The sequence below is a fragment of the Echinops telfairi genome, unplaced genomic scaffold, assembly GCF_000313985.2.
Source record: "Echinops telfairi isolate 266 unplaced genomic scaffold, ASM31398v2 ScPeMD7_23;HRSCAF=83, whole genome shotgun sequence".
Taxonomy (NCBI): domain Eukaryota; kingdom Metazoa; phylum Chordata; class Mammalia; order Afrosoricida; family Tenrecidae; genus Echinops; species Echinops telfairi.
In genome coordinates, this window is record NW_022103920.1 from 62,261,195 (window position 1) to 62,283,337 (window position 22,143).

General features: G+C 47.0%; 1 protein-coding gene across 1 annotated transcript in view; it reads right to left on the minus strand.

Moving 5' to 3' along the window:
* Nucleotides 1–22,143, minus strand: part of SLC25A13 (solute carrier family 25 member 13) — a 204,543-nt gene that overhangs the window by 54,612 nt on the left and 127,788 nt on the right. The window contains exons 10-13 of the mRNA XM_045288636.1: nucleotides 21,732–21,816; nucleotides 21,100–21,258; nucleotides 5,059–5,111; nucleotides 3,163–3,243 (exon numbers count right to left, since the gene is read on the minus strand). Of these exons, the coding sequence (XP_045144571.1) occupies nucleotides 3,163–3,243; nucleotides 5,059–5,111; nucleotides 21,100–21,258; nucleotides 21,732–21,816 (378 nt within the window). The remainder of the gene's footprint in view (nucleotides 1–3,162; nucleotides 3,244–5,058; nucleotides 5,112–21,099; nucleotides 21,259–21,731; nucleotides 21,817–22,143) is intronic.

Consider the following 22,143-nt stretch of genomic DNA (forward strand, 5'->3'; position numbering starts at 1 on the left):
GGGAGGGTAGAGGGAGAGTGGGTTGGAAAGAGGGAACCGGTTACAAGGAACTACATGTGACCTCCTCCCTGGGGGACAGACAACAGAAAAGTGGGTGAAGTGAGACGTGACAAAATAACAATGTATACATTATCAAGGCTTCATGAGGGAGGAGGGATTGGGGAGAGAGGGTAAAAATGAGGACCTGATGCCGGGGGCTTAAGTGGAGAGCAAATGTTTTGAGAATGATGAGAGCAATGAATGTACAAATGTACTTTACACAATTGATGTGTGTATGGATTGTGATGAAAGTTGTATGAGCCCCTAATAAAACGATTAAAAAAAAAGAATATGGTAAACAAGTCTTGGAGGAAAGAAAAAATAAACCGTAGAGAATCCTTTAGAGTTAGAGTTTATATCCCCCATTTTGTCATATAGTTTAGTCTTGACTGGGCTGAGTATAGAACTACTGTTAGGTGCCAAAGAGGAACTCTTGTAGCATAGTGGGTGACATGCTGGACTGTTAATGGCAAGGTCGGTTGTTCATGTCCACAAGCTGCCCTAAGGACGAAAGATGAGGCTGTCTCCTCCCATAAAGAGTTACCATCTCAGAAACCCTCAGGGGGCAGTTCTACTCTACTCTATAGAGCATGAGGAGCCGGAATCAACTGGGTGGCAGTGAGCTTGTTTTCATTAGTTTTGGTCAGTTTCAGATCTTACTGTATCAAAAAATAACAAATTCAGGGATGGCATTAATTCTATTCCTTTAAGTGTCAATGATTTTTTCCCCTCTACATTTATTATCATATATGTTTTATGCAAACAAAAGGAGGAAGACTAGAAACTGAGAAGTCTTATCTAAAGTATGAGGCAATGGTCTCCCTGCATTGTTCTTTACCAAAAATAGACTATACAACAGAAAAGGCTTTGTTCAAAAGGCTGAGAGGCTTTGGTTACAAGTGGAAAAGGCAGTCATGTGTGGTAATTCTCAGTCATAATGAAGCTCAGCGATGTATAAGTCATTGCTTAGCAGTGCTTGGGTGCACGAAGGAGTGGAACTGCTCATGTGACCCAAAGTTCCAAGACCTTGTGTATTCCGACCAGACAGCAGAGCTGCTGGCCCTCTCAGTGGCTTTCTAAGGCACGTGACGGCAGAGAGTGGCAGGGCTGCTTCCTAAGCCACCACCCCAGTGAAAATGAAACTGCCCATCCTGCTACTCTGAGCTCTCCAGGAGCCTGGGTGGTTTGCTATTTACAGAATCGATTAGGGGGCAATAAGTGCTCCCTCAGAGCAAGGACTGGATGTGGGGGTGGGGGCAGGGGCGGGATCCAAAACAGGGGACTTGAAACACCCAGGAGCAACTGTCTACCACCTCGGAGATGAAGGATGGCAAACCTCATCTCGGAGGTATTTTAAGTAGCTGCAAAGCCCAAGTGGCTCCAATTTTAAGCCTGTGTTTAGGTCAGGTTTGCAAAAGTGCTACACCTCTTTACAGTGTCTAGGCACCACTTCTGATGCCAACCCGGGCTTTGTGTTTGAAATGGGCGGCACATACGAGCAAACAAGACCACCTACAGTAGACGGTACGTGCCACGACCAAGCTCTTTGGCACCCAGGTGCACACGCCGGCAGAGTGCTTTCAGGAAAGAGAAAATAAAGCTCAAGGCACCGTGCCAGGATTATTGCCAAAATCTTGAGTTGGTTTCACATTTTATGTTTTACAGAGATATATAATCATGTCTTCACAGCACGTTTAAATCTGACATACAGCAAAACAAAACTCAAGCACCATATCGACGGAAACTCAGGAACTTACACAAGCTGCTCTGCTGGGCCCCTGCAGGAGCCCAAAGACGAGGGGAGCTGTAACCCAGAAAATCACCTACTCACAGGTTAGAAAATACAGTGACTCAAATGGAAACAAGAGAGTTGTTTTAAATGAATATTTGTTACTAAGAAAGGCACTTCACACTAACATCTATCTTTGTTACTACTGTGCGCCCTTTCATTGAGCACATGAAAGGCTCCCTTCTCCGTCCTGAATGGTGCTAGAGTTACAGAACAAGGGGCTCCTACGACAGGTCAGTGATCAAACGGAAGGAGAGTCAGCCAGTAGCCGAATCCTGTCCAGCTAAACAAGTTTCCGAAGCTAAGGCTTCTTAGCGTCTGCTACATTCAAGGAACTGCCAGTCACCGTTGGCTAGGCCGCCAAGCCCTTTCGGCACAGTCAGTAATGATTACGTATTTGCCCAACTTCTCAACTCCGACTTTCCAAGAAGAAAGCAAGAAAAATCACTTTATGAATCCCATTTTCTGCACAGAACAAGGTGATTTTAAACATGCGGCCTCACCTTTGTTGTCAGAAGAGAAGCATACATGGACTATACGGAGTGTCGCACAGGGGGCTTCAAACGTTCGTAGGAAAAGTGCCACACTCATTTCATTCCATTTTGCCATAAACCTTCTGAAGCTCCCTCTCCTTGCCCTAGTGATCAAAGCCTGTTTATTTAACCAGCCTTATCTTTAATTAGCACCAGTCTTTGTCTTGGAGCTTCACTGACCGAAGTATGTACATTCACATGAACAAACCAGTATGCATGGGGAAAAAAGACACACAGTGTTTTGCTAAGCTTGAGAACAAAATGCAAGCTGTCCCCCCACCTACAGAAATGGTCATTCCGCGTCTTATTGGCAATGCAGCGCGCACCCAGCCTCCTCCTCCCAGAAGCCCTGGGAAGCTCGAAGAGTCACTGCCTCTTGTGAAAGAAAGCAAAGCCACGAGCAATGGCTGCTGACTGCACGGGCACATTTAATGTCCAACCCAGCAGGCGATGCCATGAGGAGCAAGGGAAAGTACAATAAAGTTAATTTTAGAAAAGGTCAGCAAAGACTGTTCAAAGGGCAAACATTCCTGCCACAAACGACGTCTAGTGCAGGCCCAACCACAAGCAATGGCGGATTCAACAGGCATGGCTTAACAAGGCAATAAGATCAGAAACATTTACCCTTCCAGCTCAGAAATGGGTCGCCTGTCTAGGAAAAGCCGAGGCGGCCTAGCAGACTCTGTTCTTGTACAGGATCTGTGGTTAAACAGAAACCTTAGTCCACACGTGTTTACCAAGGTAGGGTGATATGCAAGTGAAACGAGTCTGCACAAGTTGTGATCTGCAAAAGGTACTTACACAGCCTCCAGCAAGGATTTCTGCTGCAAGTGGGACCGAACCGTCTCTGCGCATACACTTATCTCTCACAAAATCATTCACCTTGAAGAGAAATATACAAAGTCATTAAACACGCGTAAATATACACCTGTGAACGTGTTGTCTTCCCCCCCTGCCAGTCGGTTGGAATAATCACACAGGGCACACATCAACAGAGCTTAAAATCTGAGCCCGAGAAGCGCTCAGAACAGCAGGCTTGCCGTTCTTGAAAGGTGTACATGTTTTACCCGCGTTCCTGATATTTCAGGAAGACAAATGGAGAGATCCTGGCTTACCAACCCAAAAATGAAATCTGCCCTGCAGGAGCGACGGCATCAACAACCGAGGCACACTGACAGTGGACTGGCAGCACGTTACGGGCAAAGGGTATGTTACCAGGTTTGATTTCAGAAACCCTTTCAAGCCCTCTACCTAGGCAGTTTCCACAGCACTCATCACCATGGCCAATTTGCCCGAACAGATTTTCCAGCTTCAAGTAGGAATTCAGTATCTAAAAAATTTTTAATGATTCTCAAAGACTGTTAATAGCTTTAATTAAGTATAAATTCTCAAAATGGCATGGGCAACAAGTGGTTTTAAAGAACAGCCATGTTTTGGGCAGATGTTCCATGGCCCCAAAAACAGAATGGCAGAAAAAAAAAAAGACAAACAGCAAAGTAAAACTGAAGTTTAATATTGTGGGACTTCATGCCCTTTTTTATAAAGGTCCTATCTCTCCATCCCATAAACACTAAAGACTTACCATCTGTCAGGCACATGCTAGCCAGTGAGGAAACAACAACAGCAAAGATGCTGTCCATGAACTAACTGGGGAAGGATCCAATTTCAAGGTGAACCTCAATCTTTCATACAGGCTTTGGGAAATGTACAGAATACACCTTTACCATAAAGTCCAATTGACAGTGGCACGTGTGATTGAGATAGAGTTTATTGTGCCAACCTGGCCGATGAACACACGTGGGATTAACTGAAGGGCAGAGAGGTAAATGGCTCGAAGAGCCTCACCCTTCTAGTTCTCGGATCTCTTGTTCTCAGATGGTCAGACCAGGGTGCAGCTGCCGTAGCAGTTCCCTGCTTTAGCTGGCAACGCTGACTTCCTGCAAGAATTCCCCAAGGAGAAGCCACATGGACCTACCCCAATGCAGCCCTGGGTGCTAGAGCAGCCACAGGGAGAACCCTGCCAGCGCTGAGATGCTTATACGCTCACTGACTTGGCTTTCCTCCTGCAGTCGGCATCATTGCATGTGTTATGTGAGATGGAGGAGGACTTTGTGGTGTTGGACATATGGGCTAATGTTGGACTTGTGGGCTTGGGCAGCACTGGGTTGGGATGTTTTCTTGATGTGCACTTACCCTTTATATAAAACTCTGTCTTATACATACAAGTTTCTGTAGATTTGATTCTCTAATGCACCCAGACTAACACAGTGATCATAAAAGCACATGCTTTGCAGTGAAAATTTTGAAAAAAAAAGACTTCATGCTTGTTCTCCCATTCCTGAGCCATGTGAACACGGACGGGCTACATACGCCTCATGGTCCTGGTTTCTGAGATGCAGGCTGTGGCTCAAACATTGCCCGGCACACAGCAGGTATTTAAGGAACGTTAGCTACTGACGACAATGACGACAATGATCATAACACCCACCCAAGGCATATTCAAGTTTATTGCCCAATCATGGGACACACGTATTAAATTGGGGAATAACAACAACGCTGTGCGGTGAGTGCTTCCATGTGTAAAACAAGCCAGCATCCCGAGGAAACACAAACTTGCTGCTTGACACGAGAACGCCTGCTAGATGTCTGATTATGACCAAACTCCCTAAATCGGAAGCAGCAACTCAAAAGACTTACTGTTAGTTTTATGGCCTTCTCTGGGGCGACTCCCAATAACTGTGGCAACAGACCTAAAGGAACATAAAAAGCAGAAGTATTTTGAACACATGAGCATTAAGGAAACAAATCAACAGCTCTCCTGAGGGGCTCTCCACCTCCAGACGGGCGAGCTTGGCAGCACTTTTCTACGTCTACCTTCCATGAGCGTGAATGAAGTGGAATGCTGAAGAACAAACTTCACACAGCCTCACACCCTCAGGTGTTTACACTTCGCATCAATCCACAGGTATTGGCAATGTAGGAAATCTCACCAGCCTAAGAGGAATCGGCTACTGTCCCTCCTGCCCCTACACCGGAAACTTTATGGATTATATTCCCCCCCCCCCGAACACTTTTCTTATCCCAACACGTGGCACAGTTCAGTCCCTCACTCATTTACGATTCCTCAGTGGTGAGCAGACGGACCAGCAAGGTTCTAGCTCTGACAGGTCTCAGATGGAAGTGGGGAGAGGTCTTCCTGGGGCGGTGACCACAGGGAAACAAGCACTCTGGGAAGGGGCACAGCTAGGCAGAGTGGGACCTATCCAGCGGGCTTGATTTCTTTTAAGTTGGATGCGAAGTAATGAGAGGGTTTGAAGCAGGAAAGCGATGTGCTGATTCATATTTTTAAGAGAACGGCACCTGCTGTGTGGAAACAGACGTGTGTGTGTGTCCAAGGGTAGGTTGTAAGAGGGAACACTGAGTGTGAGTGTCTCTGCGATGTCTGCTCCTGTACCACTGGCGGAGGTGAGCAGCGATGTGGGAAGTCACAGGTGTGGGGTGAAAGTCACGCCTCTGCTCCGGATGCACCTGGGTTAAGACATCCATAAGATGCAGGGCACGTGGCAGGAAGGGACTGCTTTCAGGTTCGTTGGAATAGGGGACCTACATCACTGGACTAAAAATGCTACTATTTTCATTTATTCTTTCTAAGAAACAAGCAGGGGGGGGGAAAGCCCCAAACGAACACAAACCCTTTCCTTGGAAACACACTGAGCGAACTCTGAGGATCAGCGCGTGCTGTACTCGGTGTCATCCTGCTGCCTCCGAGAAGCGCGCAGGGCAGGTGAGCGTGGTTTTCAAATCCAGCTACACAAAGAAGCCCACTCACGACTTCTTCTGAGGGACGCCCCACAGAAGGGTCCACGGCTGAAAGTCACGAACTTACAGGATGTAGCCAGCTGAGGGATGTGTTTCGTTAGGCAGGATGAAGTTTCCCACCGAATCCAAGTTACACAGAAAGCTAACTCATAGGGGTCCTGGGGGTGCTATGGCTGTGGTGCTGGGTGGTTCACCGAGGAAGTCCATGGTTTGAAGTCATCAGTTGCTTGGCGTGACGGCGAAGAGGTGGCAAGGTTTACAGCTTCAGATCCCTGTGCAGCAATTCTCTCCTGTCCCATAGGGTTGCTATGAGTAGTATTCAACTTGAGAGCAGGTGTGTGTGTGTGTGTTATTTTTAATATAAAAGCACATAGGTGAGGTGAGCTGTCCACCTGGCAGGTAAGGGCCTGTTTCAACAGCACTGCAATCTCCAGAGGGGGAATGGGATTCCTCCCGGTAAATACACTCACTGGTGTCCCCTTCCCCGAAGTCTCCCCCAGGCCCTACTGCCTGCATCTCAATACGGTCGTGTGTGGGCTGTCGTTCACTACAGTTCTGAACCCTGCACCCCTACTCTACAACACGGAAGTACCCAGTCGACTGTGACAGCTTCGTGCCTTAGGAAAAAGCGAGAGAGCTGATTTCATTCACTAGAAGACAAGGATAAAACAATTCTTTAGAAACAGCTGGACTTCCTTAAAATTAGTTGCCCTAAGTTATCAAGCTAGGTGGTCAGTGCTGGGACCGTGGTTCAAATCTAAGCCATCTTCCTCAAGATTCTTTTTTTTTTTATCATTTTATTGGGACAATCAACTCTGCTGCACGCTTGATGTGCAACCAGGTCTGCATCTGCCCTCCAGCCTTGCTCGTTCACTTCTATAGCCTGTCTGGGCCAGGTAAGCATTCTTCCTCTGGCAGCTGTAGAGGCTGAGCCTCGCTCATTTCCAAGCTTGTTGGTGACTGGACAAGGAATAGCTCACTACCATGAACTCAATGCTGACTCACAGCAACCCTACCGGACAGAGCAGACCTGCTCCTGTGGGTTGCTGCGACTGTAACTCTTCAGGGCAGTAGAAAGCCTTGTCTTTCTCTCAGACCGCGGTTGCGATGAGTCAGAATTTTTTCAGGCAAGAAGTAGTTATCTTCAAAACGTGCAGTCCGTGAGTTCCGCAACCTGGGCCCTCTAGTGCTCAGTCAAGAGCCTTCTCTCCGGAGCCTGACTGCGGTATCCCTTCAAGACGATGGAGACAGAAGCACAAAGTGAGGAGATACTGGGTGCAAGTGGGAAAGCAGCCATCTGAAGCCTCGTATACGCACTGCCAGGAGGAAGTAAGAAGAACCCCAGCCGAACCAGCAAGCTAACCCAGCAGAGAGAGTGCTCAGCAAAAGGAATGAAGGCACCAGAGGGCCCCCAATGCACAACGATACAGTGCTGAGCTCAGGCTCCAAGGGAGCGCTGCACTCGGATGTCCATGGGCTCTGCCTCCCATCTGCCCCGACGCTCACTAGTTGACTGGGATGTGTCCTTCACGATTCAGATGGCCCGAAGCAGCAAATGAAGCAAGACAGGAATAAGGAGCCACGAGGACAAAGCCACCGCTCTCATTCAAAGCAAGCCTTCCCTGCCCCTCGACCGAACACTCCCGCAGTTCAACCGCAGGACTGTGGCTTTCCACACCACAGTCAGGGTGCCTCAGGGGCAGCCACTGCCTGCCTGCCAGTGGACACTTGGGTGTTGCCAAGACGCTGAACAAGTTTCAGTGGAGCTTCCAGACTAGGATGGACTATAAAAAGAAATGCCTGGTAGTTGCTTGCGAAAATCATCCAATGAAAACCCCATGGGGCACAAGGGTCTGCTTGATCATGGAGATGGTGCGGGAGCAGGCTCCACTGAGCCCAGCATCACCAATGTGGACCCGAGGTGTGACCACTAACAACTGCCACCACTACTACAAACTACATTCACTTGTAAATCTCTTAATAAGGAACCTGCAATACCAGAGGAAAGGGCTCCTTATTCCTTGATGAAAGATCATCATTAATTTCCACTATGTGAGAATGAGCTGTTTAAACTACATCTTAACATGTAAAATTTCCATTCTGTGCTATGGAATTCAGGCCAAGAACCAAAATGTTCAGATAAATATTTACGTGCCGGATATATTTGTTTCGCCATTCAATTAGAGACCAAACTGTGGATGGGTTAAAAGCAATGTGATTTAAATAATGATCTCTTGTCTCCTTAGCTACCCTGTGGCAGTCTTTTTAAATGACTAATAAAAAACAGCCACAGAGTCAATTAACTACAGTGCTACATATAATCACTTCCCCTAGCCTGTCAAGGTACTGCTATCTGTCTTTCCCAAGAGAAATTAAATAATAGCGTTAAAAGCTAAACCAACCAACCCTAAACCACTACCACTCTGACCACCCCAAAAACACGACTATATTTAGGACGACGATGAAGGGAAGGCACGTGTGTGTGTTCAGCAAACATGTAGCCAAAGGGGTCTGCGTTCCTGATCCTGGGGGGTGCCAGGATGGACACAATAAGATCTGTGCTTTTCTCTTGGGAAATTCTCATTTTAGAGGGAAAAGAATAGAAGGAAATGCCAAGTGCTTCCGAACACTAGCAGGGACCAGGCACTTAAAGACAGAGCACTGGCGGCACAGCCCAGAACACAGATGCGTTTGGGGTGTGGAGCATGCCAGCGCTCTGCCTGCGGGACGCAAGCATAGAAGGAGTGGAGATGGTTCAGCTGCAGCTTCAGGAGCACACGCGTGTTCACCATAGAGGAGAGGGGTGAAAAGAGGAGTAAACTGTCCAGATTAGAGGGCACGCACACATAGGCCAAAAGTCCTCAGGACCATGGTACACTCCAGCTTGGGAGCAAAAGCACTGGAGGCTATGGTGAGATGAGAGGAAGACCTTCTAATAAATAGTCATGATGATTTTAATAATACCCACGGCCAACGTTTAAGGACACTTACTATGTGCCAAGCACTATTCTGTGTGTTTTACATGTATCAACACATATAACCACACAATAACATTCCTCAGTGGGTGTTCTTTGTATCTCTATAAACAGATGAAAAGACTGGGGCTGACTTTAGGGACCTGCCACGGTCAGCTGGTAGAGGAGCGAGTAACACACAGCTTCCATCACCGGCCACCAAAGGGGGCTTGGTCTACAGCTTGAACTCACGAGGGGGTTTGTAAAGAAAGGGGTGAGATCAACTGCATGTTCACCAAGTAAAAAGTCCAAGAGGCAGAAGGGCAGATGGCAAGGGCAGAGATCTGAGGCAAGGAGAGCAATAAGAGGGTTAAAGAAATATAATCCGAGGCCCTTAATTTCACGAGGATCAATGACAGCTATGAACTGATCAAGAACAAAGCCAAAGCACCAATCCATTTTTAGTACCTGGCACCCAAGGAGGTGCTGGTTGAGCATTATTCTTACGGTAACTACTCTCTCTGGCTAATAAGGGAAAAGAACATGGCTGCTGACATCAGCCTTGACACCACTGGTCTTGGGCAAATGCCCTTTGAGAAAGTGGACATTGAGAAGTCACAGAGGAGACAATCCCCACGCGTCACCTGGAGGAGGGATCAACCACATGGCTCACTAACTGGCCAATCCAGTTAAAGCACTTCATTGTGATCACGTTTAAGTTTAAAGTTTATACACATCTGACATCTGGGTGCCCCAGCAAGGAAATCTGTTTCTGCTTGGTGCTGGAAATTCATTTTAGCTATTAGAAGCAGAACGGCACTGTGTGTTCCCTCTCTCTAACTCCTCACAACAGCAGTGGATTTCCCAACGGGCGCAAATGAAATTTATTACTGTGGTCACTTTTCTATCTTTTTCTTTTGAGTTCAGCGCCACCAGCACACATGGCAATACTTCCTTGGCAGAGTTTACATGCTTCCAGAAGGCTGCTAATGTGAGAAAAGATTTACAGGGCACGGTATTAATACAGTTATTTTGTCTTCAAATTTCATAGGATTGCAATATAAATCACACTATCCCTTCTGATTTCATTCCCATGGGCAGCTAAATGAGAAGTGAGCTAGAGGTGTGGGTCTAAGCGCACATGAAGAACCTCCGATTTAACTAGCATTTAAAACAAACAAACAAAAAAAACAAAGCCCACCACCAAACTGACTCCACTCATGGCCCCTGCACACGAGTCAGAGTGGAGCTGCGAGCCAGAGGGCTTTCGGTGGCAGATTTTTCGGAAGTGGATCACTAGGCCTTTTTTGGTGACACCTCTGGGTAGATTCAAACCTCCAACCTTTCAGTTAGCAGCCTAGAATAATCACTGATTGTATAACCCACGGACTCTTAAGCTTCGTATAGCACCCCCAAAGAAAGTGTGTGGTTTTAAGGGGCCATAATTCTATTCTTTAGGAGTCCTGGTGGAACAAGGGCTCAACACTAGGCTATTAACTAAAAAGGCAATGGTTTGAGCACAAGAACTGAACCCCAGGAGAGAGATGCGGCCATTTTCTTCAGCGACGATTACAGCCTCGCAAATCGTAGTGGGCAGTGCTCCTCGGTCCCATACCTCTTGTTTCCAAGTTAATTTTGAATCACAGTGACCCTTTAGGGAGAGGTACAACTGCTCCTTGGGTTTCTGAGACTAAATCTTCATGGGAGCAGAATATCTGATCTGTCTCCTGTGGGGTGGCTGATGGATGGGTTTGAACTTCCAACCTTGTGGCTGGCAGTCCACCACTTCGCCCTCAGAGCCCCTATGATTCCCTTTGGAATCAACAGGATGGTGACGTGTTTAAGCCATTTTTCAGAATTTAGAAATAGAATCCTAGAGCAACCAGGAAAGGAGCTCACTCATGGCGGCATAATTAAAGCTATGCATTTCCAATGGCTTGCCGGCAAAGCACGTAGGTTGGGCATGGACTTTCGAGATGGACAAACCTGGGTGGGCACACCTAGCTCTGTATCGCTTCCAGGTTGGACAATTTTCATGATTTCTCTGAACCCTCAGACTCTCCTTGGAAAAACAAGGATGCTAACTCCTCCTCATGGGTTTGTTATGGTAACTACATGAAATAATACACACACAAAAACTAGATATTGTTCCCAACCAATATTTCATACTCAGCTTTGAAATGCTACATTTCTCTCTAGCTGTATTTTCAAGGCTAGTCCCCGATTCCTGTCTCATTCACAAGAGGCGATACAGCCTGAATGATGGCCACAGGGTGGTTAAGTTCAGAGGTGCAATGCTGTCCCTCAGCCTCAGAATGCTGAACAGCGAGGGCACATCTCTGACAGCGTGTGGCTAGGGGCGGCCTTTTATTAAGGTGACCAAATTTTAGCATTGGTAAAGCGGAACACCTTTGATAAAACTCATATCCTGGCGAAATAGCCACATGGCAGCCGAAAATTGTAAACCCTAGCTTGTCATGCATTCTTTCAAAAAATCGGGACTTTTAAAAAACGCCGCAGGACAAATTGTTAAAAATCGGGACTGACCCACCAAAAGCGGGACGTCTGGTCACCTTAGCTTAAGCCCACTCACTGCCACTGAGAGGAGGCTGGTCACAGCCACCGCAGCGCAGACGAGAACTGCCTCTGGGTTTCTGAGACTGTGGCTCTTTTCGGGAGTAAAGGTCTGTCTTTCTCCCACAGAGCGCTATGGTTTCTAACTGCTCGCCTTGGGTTAGCAGCCGCACCGGTAACTACTACACCACCAGGGGGCCCAGGTGTGTGCTCAGGTGCACTGAATTTAGGCAATGACAAGCTAGCACCGCGCTCACAGTACCACACCGTATTGTGAAACTAAAAGGAAAGTGTTGGGAACATTAACACTCCTAGACCTCTGCTAACGAGCAAGTCTGCAGTTTAATTTCCACCGAATCACACAAATGGCTTTGTGGGTGAACTCTAGAATCGGATTGCATGCTTCAAATTCTGACTCTGCTATGTACTCAGCATTCGACTGTGGGCAAGTTACCATCTCGTCTGATCTTGGTTTCCGCATCTATAAACGCGGGCAGCCAAGGCACCGTGTGAAGATGAAATGAGTTCGTCTACAGAAAGCCCACAGACCGGCACCCAGCACAAAGGAAGGACCACAGGAATGCTTTTGGTTAGTTTACTTTTATCTTCATCATCGTTATCATCAATTACTACTCCTTTGGCCCCTCCTTTACAGACACTAGAATTCAGAGAGGATGAGTGGCTCCCCTCATTTTACAAGCTATTTAGTAGCACTGTGGTGTGATTTGAGTCCACACCTTTTCCCAAACCAGGGCTCTAGGGTCCTATTGTTCCGCTTCCCCCTGTTCCCTCTAGTGGGTTTATTGCCCTGAGCTCGTGCTGAGCCAACACTTTTTATGGAGATGGGCCCTTTCACACAGCAGGAGGAGGGTGGCTGTGAGGCTGAGGCTGGCCCTCATGCCTCTACCTCTCTCTCTCTCTCTCTCCAGGACATGTGAAGGATGAAATATAAGAGTCAAGTCCCAACGAGAGCCGGGGAAAACTTTGAGATGCAGGCTCGGGGAAAGCAGTGGTTCAGAAGCCAGGCTGATGGGCAACTGTACCCGCAATGTGGCAGGTGTAGGACAGACCCTGCGACACCACTCACATGGAAAAAACACAACATCCGAGGTTGGCTTGCTACCTCAAATTCAGGTAAAAGGCAAGCGGGGGGGAGCCCAGCCCTGAGGAATGTCGCTGAGGGCACGGACTGTGGGATAAGAGGCATTCAGGAGGGATCAACAGTAAAGTGTGGCAGGGAAACTTATGAGACCCCTGACCTTTAGCTAAAGCCCACCACCCAGCCCATTGTCCTGATACCTAACTCCAAAGCTGGGGCAACCCCTGTGATGTTAAATTCTTACCCTCCTGACCTCATTACCGAGGCCACTACACTTGGCCCCATCTTCTCTGAGAGTCCTCCTTGCTTTCAACATCAGCTTAACCGTCCATTCTGGAGCTATCAGCACTCCACGGGACCTGCCTTGTAGTTTTGATTCTTGCTCCTATTTCCGTGCCCTTCTCTCCTCACTTGTCCACGGCTCCCATTTGTCTTTCCGCCTTTGACTCAGATTGCCTTAGGCATAAGGCATATCCACCCTCCCAAACTCAGACCTGACCACACTATCCTCTTTCAAAGCCTTCATTACAAACCAGCTCGCTACCTGCAATTTGGCCTGCTACCCCCAGGTGAGCGGACAATGGAGCTGGGAAGAGGCAATGGCAAAGATCTAGGATTCAAATGCCTGCTCACCTGGGTTAAATGTTTTACTCAAGCAAACCTCTGTTATCTTAACGAATGCCTTTAGGAGAATTAATGTTAAAACATAATATGAATGATACTGAGTGTAGCCCAGAAAATACGTGGTTCCTTTGGCTCCTCTGCTATTTGAGGGCACTAGAAGTGCAGATCTTTGAGAGGCATACAACCTCCTTCCGTTTTTCACTCCAGTGTTTGGCAACCTTTGCGGCCCTGGCTATCTTTTCTTCACACTAAACCAGCAGTTCTCAACCTGTGGGTCGAGACCCCTTTGGGGGTCGAACGACCCTTTCACAGGGGTCGCCTGATTCATAACAGTAGCAAAATGACAGTTATCAAGTAGCTACGAAAATCATTTTATGGTTAGGGGTCCACCACAACATGAGGAACCGTATTAAAGGGTCATGGCATTAGGAAGGTTGAGAACCACTGCTCTAAACCAATCCTGTGCAGCTGAGACTTAAATCCATTTCCCTTCTTCCATTCTCATTGACAGAGGTGGCTGTTTACACGACCATTCATTTGGCCAGGAGTGAATGTGTTCATTTGTGTCCTCCCGGCTGCATACAATTCCACCTTTTTGTTAGCTTTCCCAATGTCCGAAACCACCTGACCCGCCTTTCACATTTTCAGCAACGCTACAGACTCAATTTAGCTGGAGTCCGCATCACTCTAGTTTCACACAATGCCCTGGGCTCAGGAATGCTATTCCACTGGAGATCTCATTAGCCAACTCATCAACTGTCCAAGTCCTTTGCTCATTCCTGGTGGGCAAGAAAAACGGTGGAAAGTGACAGCAGGGCCCGGTGTTTGTCTGCAGGGAGTCAGGACAGAGGCGGCGTGCAGCCCAAGCAGACAGAGGGCTGTTGCCGAGTTCCTTCCCCGGGAGCCACCCGCAGACCTCAGGATCCAGCCACGTGCCTGTGGACTGGATCCTGAGCATCGCTCCTTTAGCTCCACTGATTTGGTACATTTGTTAGCAACTCTTTCCTGGGGTGTCGGAAAAGTGCTGTGGTTAGTGTAAGACTAGACATAATTAAGCACTTGGAGTTGACTGTCATGAACAAAATGCAGACATCCCACGTGCTTGTGCCCACCACTCGTAGTATTTGTATACAAGGAGAGAAAGAACCTGGAGACCTGCCAAAGTTAGTGCAGTTTTCTTGCTGTACATGAGCACTAGCCTTTATGTGATATGATTTTGTGTGCTAATTTGGGGGGGGCGGTGAGGGAAGAGGCTGGGCACGCTAAAAAAATATACCATGCAAATGAATGTAATTGTTTCTTTCCTTTATACCATTTTACTTACAGAAGGGTTCAAAGGCAAGCTCTACTCTCGGGCTGTGGGGAAACCCGTACTTCCTCCTCCAGCACTACGGGCCGCAAGCAGAGATCTAGTCTAAGCCAGCTGCTGCCTGACAAATGCTCCTGTGGAATGCAACTGCATCACTAACTTCCCGAGAAATCACTGCAACCTCCTCTAGATGTCACCTGGAGAACACGCCCGGGCGGAACACGACGGCGCTGCACCACACAGACAGCTTGAAAGAGACACCGGTAAAACTCTGAAAGCCTGGGCCGATGGGCTGATGTACAAAATTATGTCCAATCACCTCAAAATTAAGTTTCATTCATACAAACAATCAAATGTCTCTTCTTGGGAGATTTTCTTTGAGGCTTCTCCCACCAACTTAAACAATAACAAAACCTTCCTCTGAAACCTTCCTGGAGCTCCAGGTTTCTCCTGAATACCACTTTCTCCCAAGGGCCTGCCCACAACACCCTCCAATTCCCAGGGCTGCTCGCCTCGTCGCTGGAAACATCTGAGGGGGAGAGTGCAGGGAATTTTAATTTAGTTGTTCCTGGGACTTCAGTTATTCCTGAACTTCAAGAGCACTTAACTACCCATGCTTAGCTGACGGATTCTTTCTCTTTCCTATGTCAAAATCTATAGCAGCAGACCACTGACTGACTCGTTTTGCCAGAGGTTCACTGCAACCAGTGAGCTGTAAAGAAATTCAACAGGGATTTTAAACACCTGAGCACATTAAATCACTCCGGAGACAGGGCAAGGGACAGAGGAGTGCTTCCACAAAAGACTTCAACAAGATCTGCATTCTCTCTGCTATTATTTCCCTTAATAGCGTTAGACTGTCCCTAAGGGTCAGAGCTTCTCAGAAAAGACAGAAGATAGAAAATCAGCCATTTCCTTCTAACAAAAGTAATTCAAATTGTAGAGAAGATCTCCAGAGTCACTATGATACAATTTCAAAGACAGTTTTTTTCTAGTAGCCAAGCTAACGAGAGAGCCAGCGAGAGCAAGAGCGAGAGCGAGAGCGAGAGCGATCAATTCCAGAAATAAAGAACCATGGAGAGAGGAGGAACCACACTGAACTTGTCCCTGGTTGTCTGAGGCATACAGGCTTCAATGTGCACTGAAAGAAACTCCTGGCAACCCCTCAGCTGAACTACTGAGCTTAATTCAGATGTGCTGTTTGCGCGGCGACTTCTGGTACTGGGTGCAGGTACTGTTATTGTTGGGTGCCACCAACTTAGCGCCATCTCATAGTGCCCAAGAAAAGGAGCTTCAAAAAGTTTGTGTTCAAATGGAACCAAGATAGAATTTTTCTACCAACTTTTGATGCCCCTTCTGCACAACAGAATGAAATACTACCCAGTCTCACATCCATCACAACCACTGCTATGTTTAATTCTATTGTTAGAGCTAGCGTGTAAATCCATCTCTCCTTGATGGTCCTCCTCTTTGCCACTGACACCCTACCGCACATCATCAGTGTCCTTTCTCTAGCGACTGGTCCTTTTTTACAATATGCCCAAAATTCATGCATCAAAGGCTTACATCCTCCTGGAAGCTCGTGGTGTACTCAGTATTCTTCACTGACAACATGATCCAAAGGCCTCCGGGCTTCTTCAGTCGACCTTATTCATGGTCCAGCGTGCACGTGAAGTGACTGCAAAGATCACGGCTTAGCTCAAGACCAGCAAAGAGGTCTTTTGCAGCATCGTTGCCCAGTGGCATATATAATTTGATTTCCGGGGCATTGATGGTAGCTCTCCCTAAAATGAAATCCCTGACAACACCATTTTTTCTCTATCATGATGCTGCTTATTGGTCCGGTTGTGTTTTCTTTACATTGAAGTGTAATCCACAGTGAAGTCTTGGATCTCCAGCAGTAACAGGTTTGAGTCCTCTTCACTTGCAGCAAGTAAAGCTGTGTTATCTGCATATCTGAGGCTGGTAAAGTTTTCTGCTAATTATATGTGTTGGCTAGCAGTCTCTACTTTTACATCTAGATGCTAATTCATTCAAATGGCCACACAGAACTCATAGACAAAATTCATGCTCAAAGGGCTAATTATTAAGGAAGTTGACAAGTTGTAATGCAAGTGAGAAATGCTCAGGACACTGCTGTTGAGCAGGACTTGTAACTGTCCTTCCTGGGCTGCTAACAAACGCCCAAAGGGCATGCCACTATGCTGTACGCCTTAACCTGAAGGCATTCCACTCAAACTACATGGGTCAGCAACCCAGCTTCCCAAATTAAGTGTCCAGGGCACCCCACTCCACAAGTCAGGTTCCTGGACAAGAGCACTCCGTTGTACTTGCTCTGTGGGTTAGGAACCCATCCTCGGTCCCATGCTGGGGCTCCTGGTGCTGCTGCTTCTCTGACGTCATAGGTGTCGTCTGGTTCCAGGAGGCTCACGTCGGGATCTTGGGTCCAGAGGATGCACTCCACTCCTGGCTTTGGCGGGTTGTGACATCCCCTCTCCTGGTTCTCAGAGAGCTCATTTGAATCCTGTTCACAATCACTCACAGGTGAAGCCTATCGGTATCTTCCCCCCTACCTTTCTCACCCAGACCCAAGCAGGAGAAGGCTATTTGGTGGGAGTTGAGAGTTTGGCTAGAAGTCTTAATCCGGTGCCACTGCATCATAATACCCATTCTTCTTCATATAGTCTAGTTTCTCAGATTCCTCACTCAGAAGACAGACTGAAGAAGTAGGGTGAAAAGATACAACCCTGATGTAGACCTTTCCTGATTTAAACCACAAAGTATCCCTACCTGGCTCTTGCTCTATGTACAGCTTCCTCGTGAGCACAATTAAACTTACACACACAAGCTAAAACTTTTTCCCCATGAAGAACAGCTGGTGGGTTCAAACTTCTGACCTTTTGTTTAGGAGCTAAATCCTATTTTTCACAATGTTATCCATAATTTGTTAAGATTCATATAGTTAGATACCTTTGCAGAGTCAATAAAACCCAGGTAAAAATTCTGGTAGTCTGTGCTTTCAGTCAAGAGCTATTTAACATCAGCAATGGTAGTCCTCATTTCATGACCTCCTCCGAATCTGACGAGAATTATTGGCAGTCAGCCACCAGCTGACGCACTGCTGTGACGGTTTTTGAATGCTATGCAGCTACCTTTCTACGTGCATATGATACTGATGTCCGTGGAAGACAACTAACTGCTCCCTAACTTCTGCATTCTCTGGCCCACCTTCATAGGAAAGGGCACATAGCTAGATGGCTTCCAGTTGGTTGGCCAGGGGCTGACACCAGCCACCACTTTTCATAGGATGGCGACCTCCAAAGAAAGAAATGGGCTAAACCACCTGTGCTGGAGCATTGAGAGTTCTTTGAAAACCAACTTCATTGTAGTTCCATACAAAACAACTGCCAAACATGTTTCTTTTAGAGACTGTATCTGAATTACAGGGAGAAAAGATGAGGCTTCTAACTCTTACAAAGTTACAGCCCGGGACACGACCAGGACAGTTCTGTGTTGTCCTATAGGATCACTGGGGTCTCAATCAACTCAATGGTACTGAGTTGAATCCAATCATAAAAAAAGTAGGAGATAAACTTTTTAAACTGAATGTAAGAATGCATGCTGCAAGCACTTTCTTTTGACACCAATTGCCAACCTTTTTTCCCCAAAGTATACATTAACAGTAGTTTTAAAATAGAGGAAAGCCTCACTTATACAACATTCACAAATTATTTTACTCTGGGGCGAATAGCAATTATGTAAGTTTGATGCAGAAAAACTACATATTAAGCAAAATTCTCTAATAGCAAAAGATATGCTCAACATATTTTGAAACATGTTTATAAATTGGATATAGGCTGACACCTTCTCCGATATTGCTAGCTGAAGCATTAATAGTAGCAACTCTAAAATTCTCACAATTAAAATTTAAGTTTTCCCCTGGAAAGCAATTTTTAAATAAGATTATGTTGAGTTAGAACCTATAGTCCAAGAGCCACACACGGGTATTTTATATGTTGACTCTGTACCAGGGCTTAGAACCAATTCACTCCAGTCTGATACCAGTAAAGCTGCTGGTGGGTTTGAACCACTGACCTTTTGGTTAGCAGTTCAATACTTAGCCCATTATGCTACCAGGGCTCCTGGATGCTCAATAAATATATGTTTAATACTGATTTTTTTAAATGTCTACAAGAAAAGGCAAGAAACCAGGGCAAAATGCATATAGGCAGCTCCCAGAACTCCTGCTGTTATACTTCCAGTCTACCCAGCATCCTCTGAGAGACAGCTGGGGCCCTTGCCCTTAGGGCTAAGGCACAAAAGCAGGTTAGACAAGTGGCCATTTCTAAAGCTGGTAAATGCCAAAGAGCCATCTCTTTGGTGTTATGAGGGATCCCCAGCTTCTCTCTAATATGCTGGCTTATTCCCCTTCCCTGAGGAGTTAAAACCAGTCCCTCAAGTCTTACAGATGCAGTAACACAGACAGCAAGGGGTTTCGGGATGGCCCACATCAGCTCAGCACTAAAGTTAGAACGTATAAACCAGTATGCTTTAAGCGCTGTCTTTCTATGCAGTCAAAGGCCAGGTGGTGGAAGGGAAGACTAGATGCCAACAAGATTCCAGCAAAACCTGCCAGAGCGTGCTCACGGAGGAAGAGCCCCCAAATTAAAGCAAAGCAAACAATGCAATCAAAGATACTTAATGGGACAAATGTATTTTGCATAATTAAAACAAATAAACTAAAGGCATAAAAGGGCTGACAGGTAAGCCAACCAAGAAAAGTCCCTTAGAGCAGGGTGACATGCCTCCAACATTCAAGATTTTTTTGCCATGCTTGAGGTTCTAAGGGCTCCCTTCAGAAAGCAGCCCATAAGAACAGGTGAAGTGGTCCATCTCTGCCTGAGTCACTACAAAGCAGCAACTGTGACATTAACCTTGTACTGTATTTGAGAGCTGTTTCATTTGCAAAAAGGGGGCGGGGCAGTGTTGCAAAAGGAAGGCAGTGACCCTCTAAGGGTCATCATCAATCAACTGGGGTCAAAGACCTTCTAAATTGTAAGAGGAGGCAGGGGTAGAGGAAAGAGCGCAGAGAACAGATCAAAAGGCCTTTGATGGGGGTTATCTCCCTACACAATAGAACCTGCAAAATGGAACTTCTCTGGAGCCTGGAATCTTCTAGCTTCTAAGGTGAGAGGGTTCAGAGAGGATTGTTCAACTTCTGTTTTTTGTTTTAACGTAGGTGCTTCAGGTAAGAGGTGAGGGGCTGGAGTCAGCAGATGGCAGAAGAGGCCCAGAGGCACAGGCTGACTCGGCTGCCGGCTTCCTGCTCTCGCTCTGCAGAGAATTACATACTCCTTTCTTCTGGGGACGTGGACAGACGGTGCGGCCACCCTGCATTCCTTCATGCCGCTGTACTGTAGCTGAACCGAAGACACTTGCTCCTTTCCTCTCAGTGGAAGGTGACCACAAAGCGCGAGAAGTTGGACTGGGGTCTAACCGCCCCATCATGGGAGTCAAGTCCTATGTCCTGAAACCATGGCCAATGGAAAAGCAGCCAGTGTCTGGGGATCCTCTCCACAAGTGATGACATCCTCTTTGCCACTGTGACGGTTGCTCAGTAAGCCTCAGATGATTGAAAGGGCAGATGGCTATGGAAGGATAACCTGGCTGGCTGGTGTCCATCGGGTTCAGAGTCAACGTTAGCTCAGCCAGAGGCAGCAAAGAAGGGCTCCACTGAGTGCGTGGTCACCTGCCTGACCATTAGACATTTCTGTCGTAGACACAAGAGCCAGGCATTACCGGGAATAGGGCTGTGTCCTGTCCCTGGGGTGCTTTTCCCAATCAACTGATGAGAAGAGCACTTAACAGTCCCTTGGTGGAGCAAATCATTTGTGATCAAGCACTAACCTCAAGGTTTTCGGTTTGACCCTACCCAGTGGCACCGCAGAAGAAAGCCTGGCAACCTGCATTGCCAAGAAAACCCTCCGGGCCGTTCTCCTCTGCCACACGTGGGGTGGCCCTGAGTTGGGAACTGATTGGATGGCAGTGGGTTGGGCTGGGTTTCTATTGGGATGCAAGGTGAACATGAGCAATATGAATTCTTTCAAAAGTCGCTAGTGAGGTTTTATTTAAAAAATAATTTTATTATGTAAAGAATTAAGGCATTCTACAGACCAATATAAATGGCTTTCAGATTATGGGCTGTTTTGATTTAGCCATGCCCCAGATGCCTCCAGCCTAGCCCATTAGCATGGATAATTAAGAATCTGCTGCATTTCCATTTTAATGCAGTCCCTCTAATACATTTCAGGCACATGAACCATGATGGCACCTAACAGACATTTAGCACCGGCACTCACCTCTGTACAGCCCAAAGAAGCCTTCATAGCGTAGCACTTTCTTAAAGCAGTCAAAGCTGTTTTTATACATAAGTTCTCCCACAAAGGAGCCAGTCGACCGCTGGTTCTGCATTCGAGTTTTCACCAGATCGATGGGATACACGGCGGTGGCTCCAACAGCTACAAAAAGACACTGATATTTTAGGGGGTATTACAGCCAGAGGCAGGGGCACGGAGGCGGGGAGGTCAAAGAGAAAAATGAGAAAAGGAGGGTGCACATTTTGCATGTACTGATTTTAAAACTGTACTGTCCTGCCAATCCCCTAATCACAACTTTGGATTTTCATTCAAGTGTCCCGGGAAAAGGATGTCATCGGCGGTTTAAATTACAATCACAGCACGACAACGTAGCTTCCTTAATAACCTGTCTCTTAGAAAGCCCGTCTACAGATACCTGAGGGGCAAATGGCACTTGGAAGTCCCCGATCACGCAGAGGTGTGGGGGGACGTTCCCTTTCTCTCAGCCCACCTCTCCTCCAGCAGCAACTGGAAGGCAACTAGACCGGAGGAGTAAGGGAGGTCTTGTCCTGCGATACTTCCCGGTAGGAACTCAGAGAGAAGAGAAACAATAGGAAAGCCAACGCTGCACTCACCTCCAGCAACAGACCCTAGGCCAAACCTGTACGCAGACTCTGCGACCTGCAGCAGAATGGGTCTGCTCGGGTCTCCAGCGGCTTTCTGCTTTGTGGGAACAGGAGTCGGAGGGCGCGGCGACCGGAGACAGGAAAAAGAAGAGGACAGAGTGAGCCCAGGCTCTTTGAAGAAACCAGTCACTAAGTTCTGAGTCTATGCCCCAGCTGAACACCTGAGGAGAAAATTGAATCAGATCCACCCGTCTGCATTCGTAAAGGGCCATTAGTGCTGCTGGGGTCAAACTCAAACTCTCCTAGTAAGGAGATGCCTGCTTTAAAAAGTACTCCCTCAATGCAAGAATACTTTCTTCTAGTAAATTGGCATTCTATGATGCTCACCTTCCCGACACAACAGCTGAAGACAAAGTGGGTG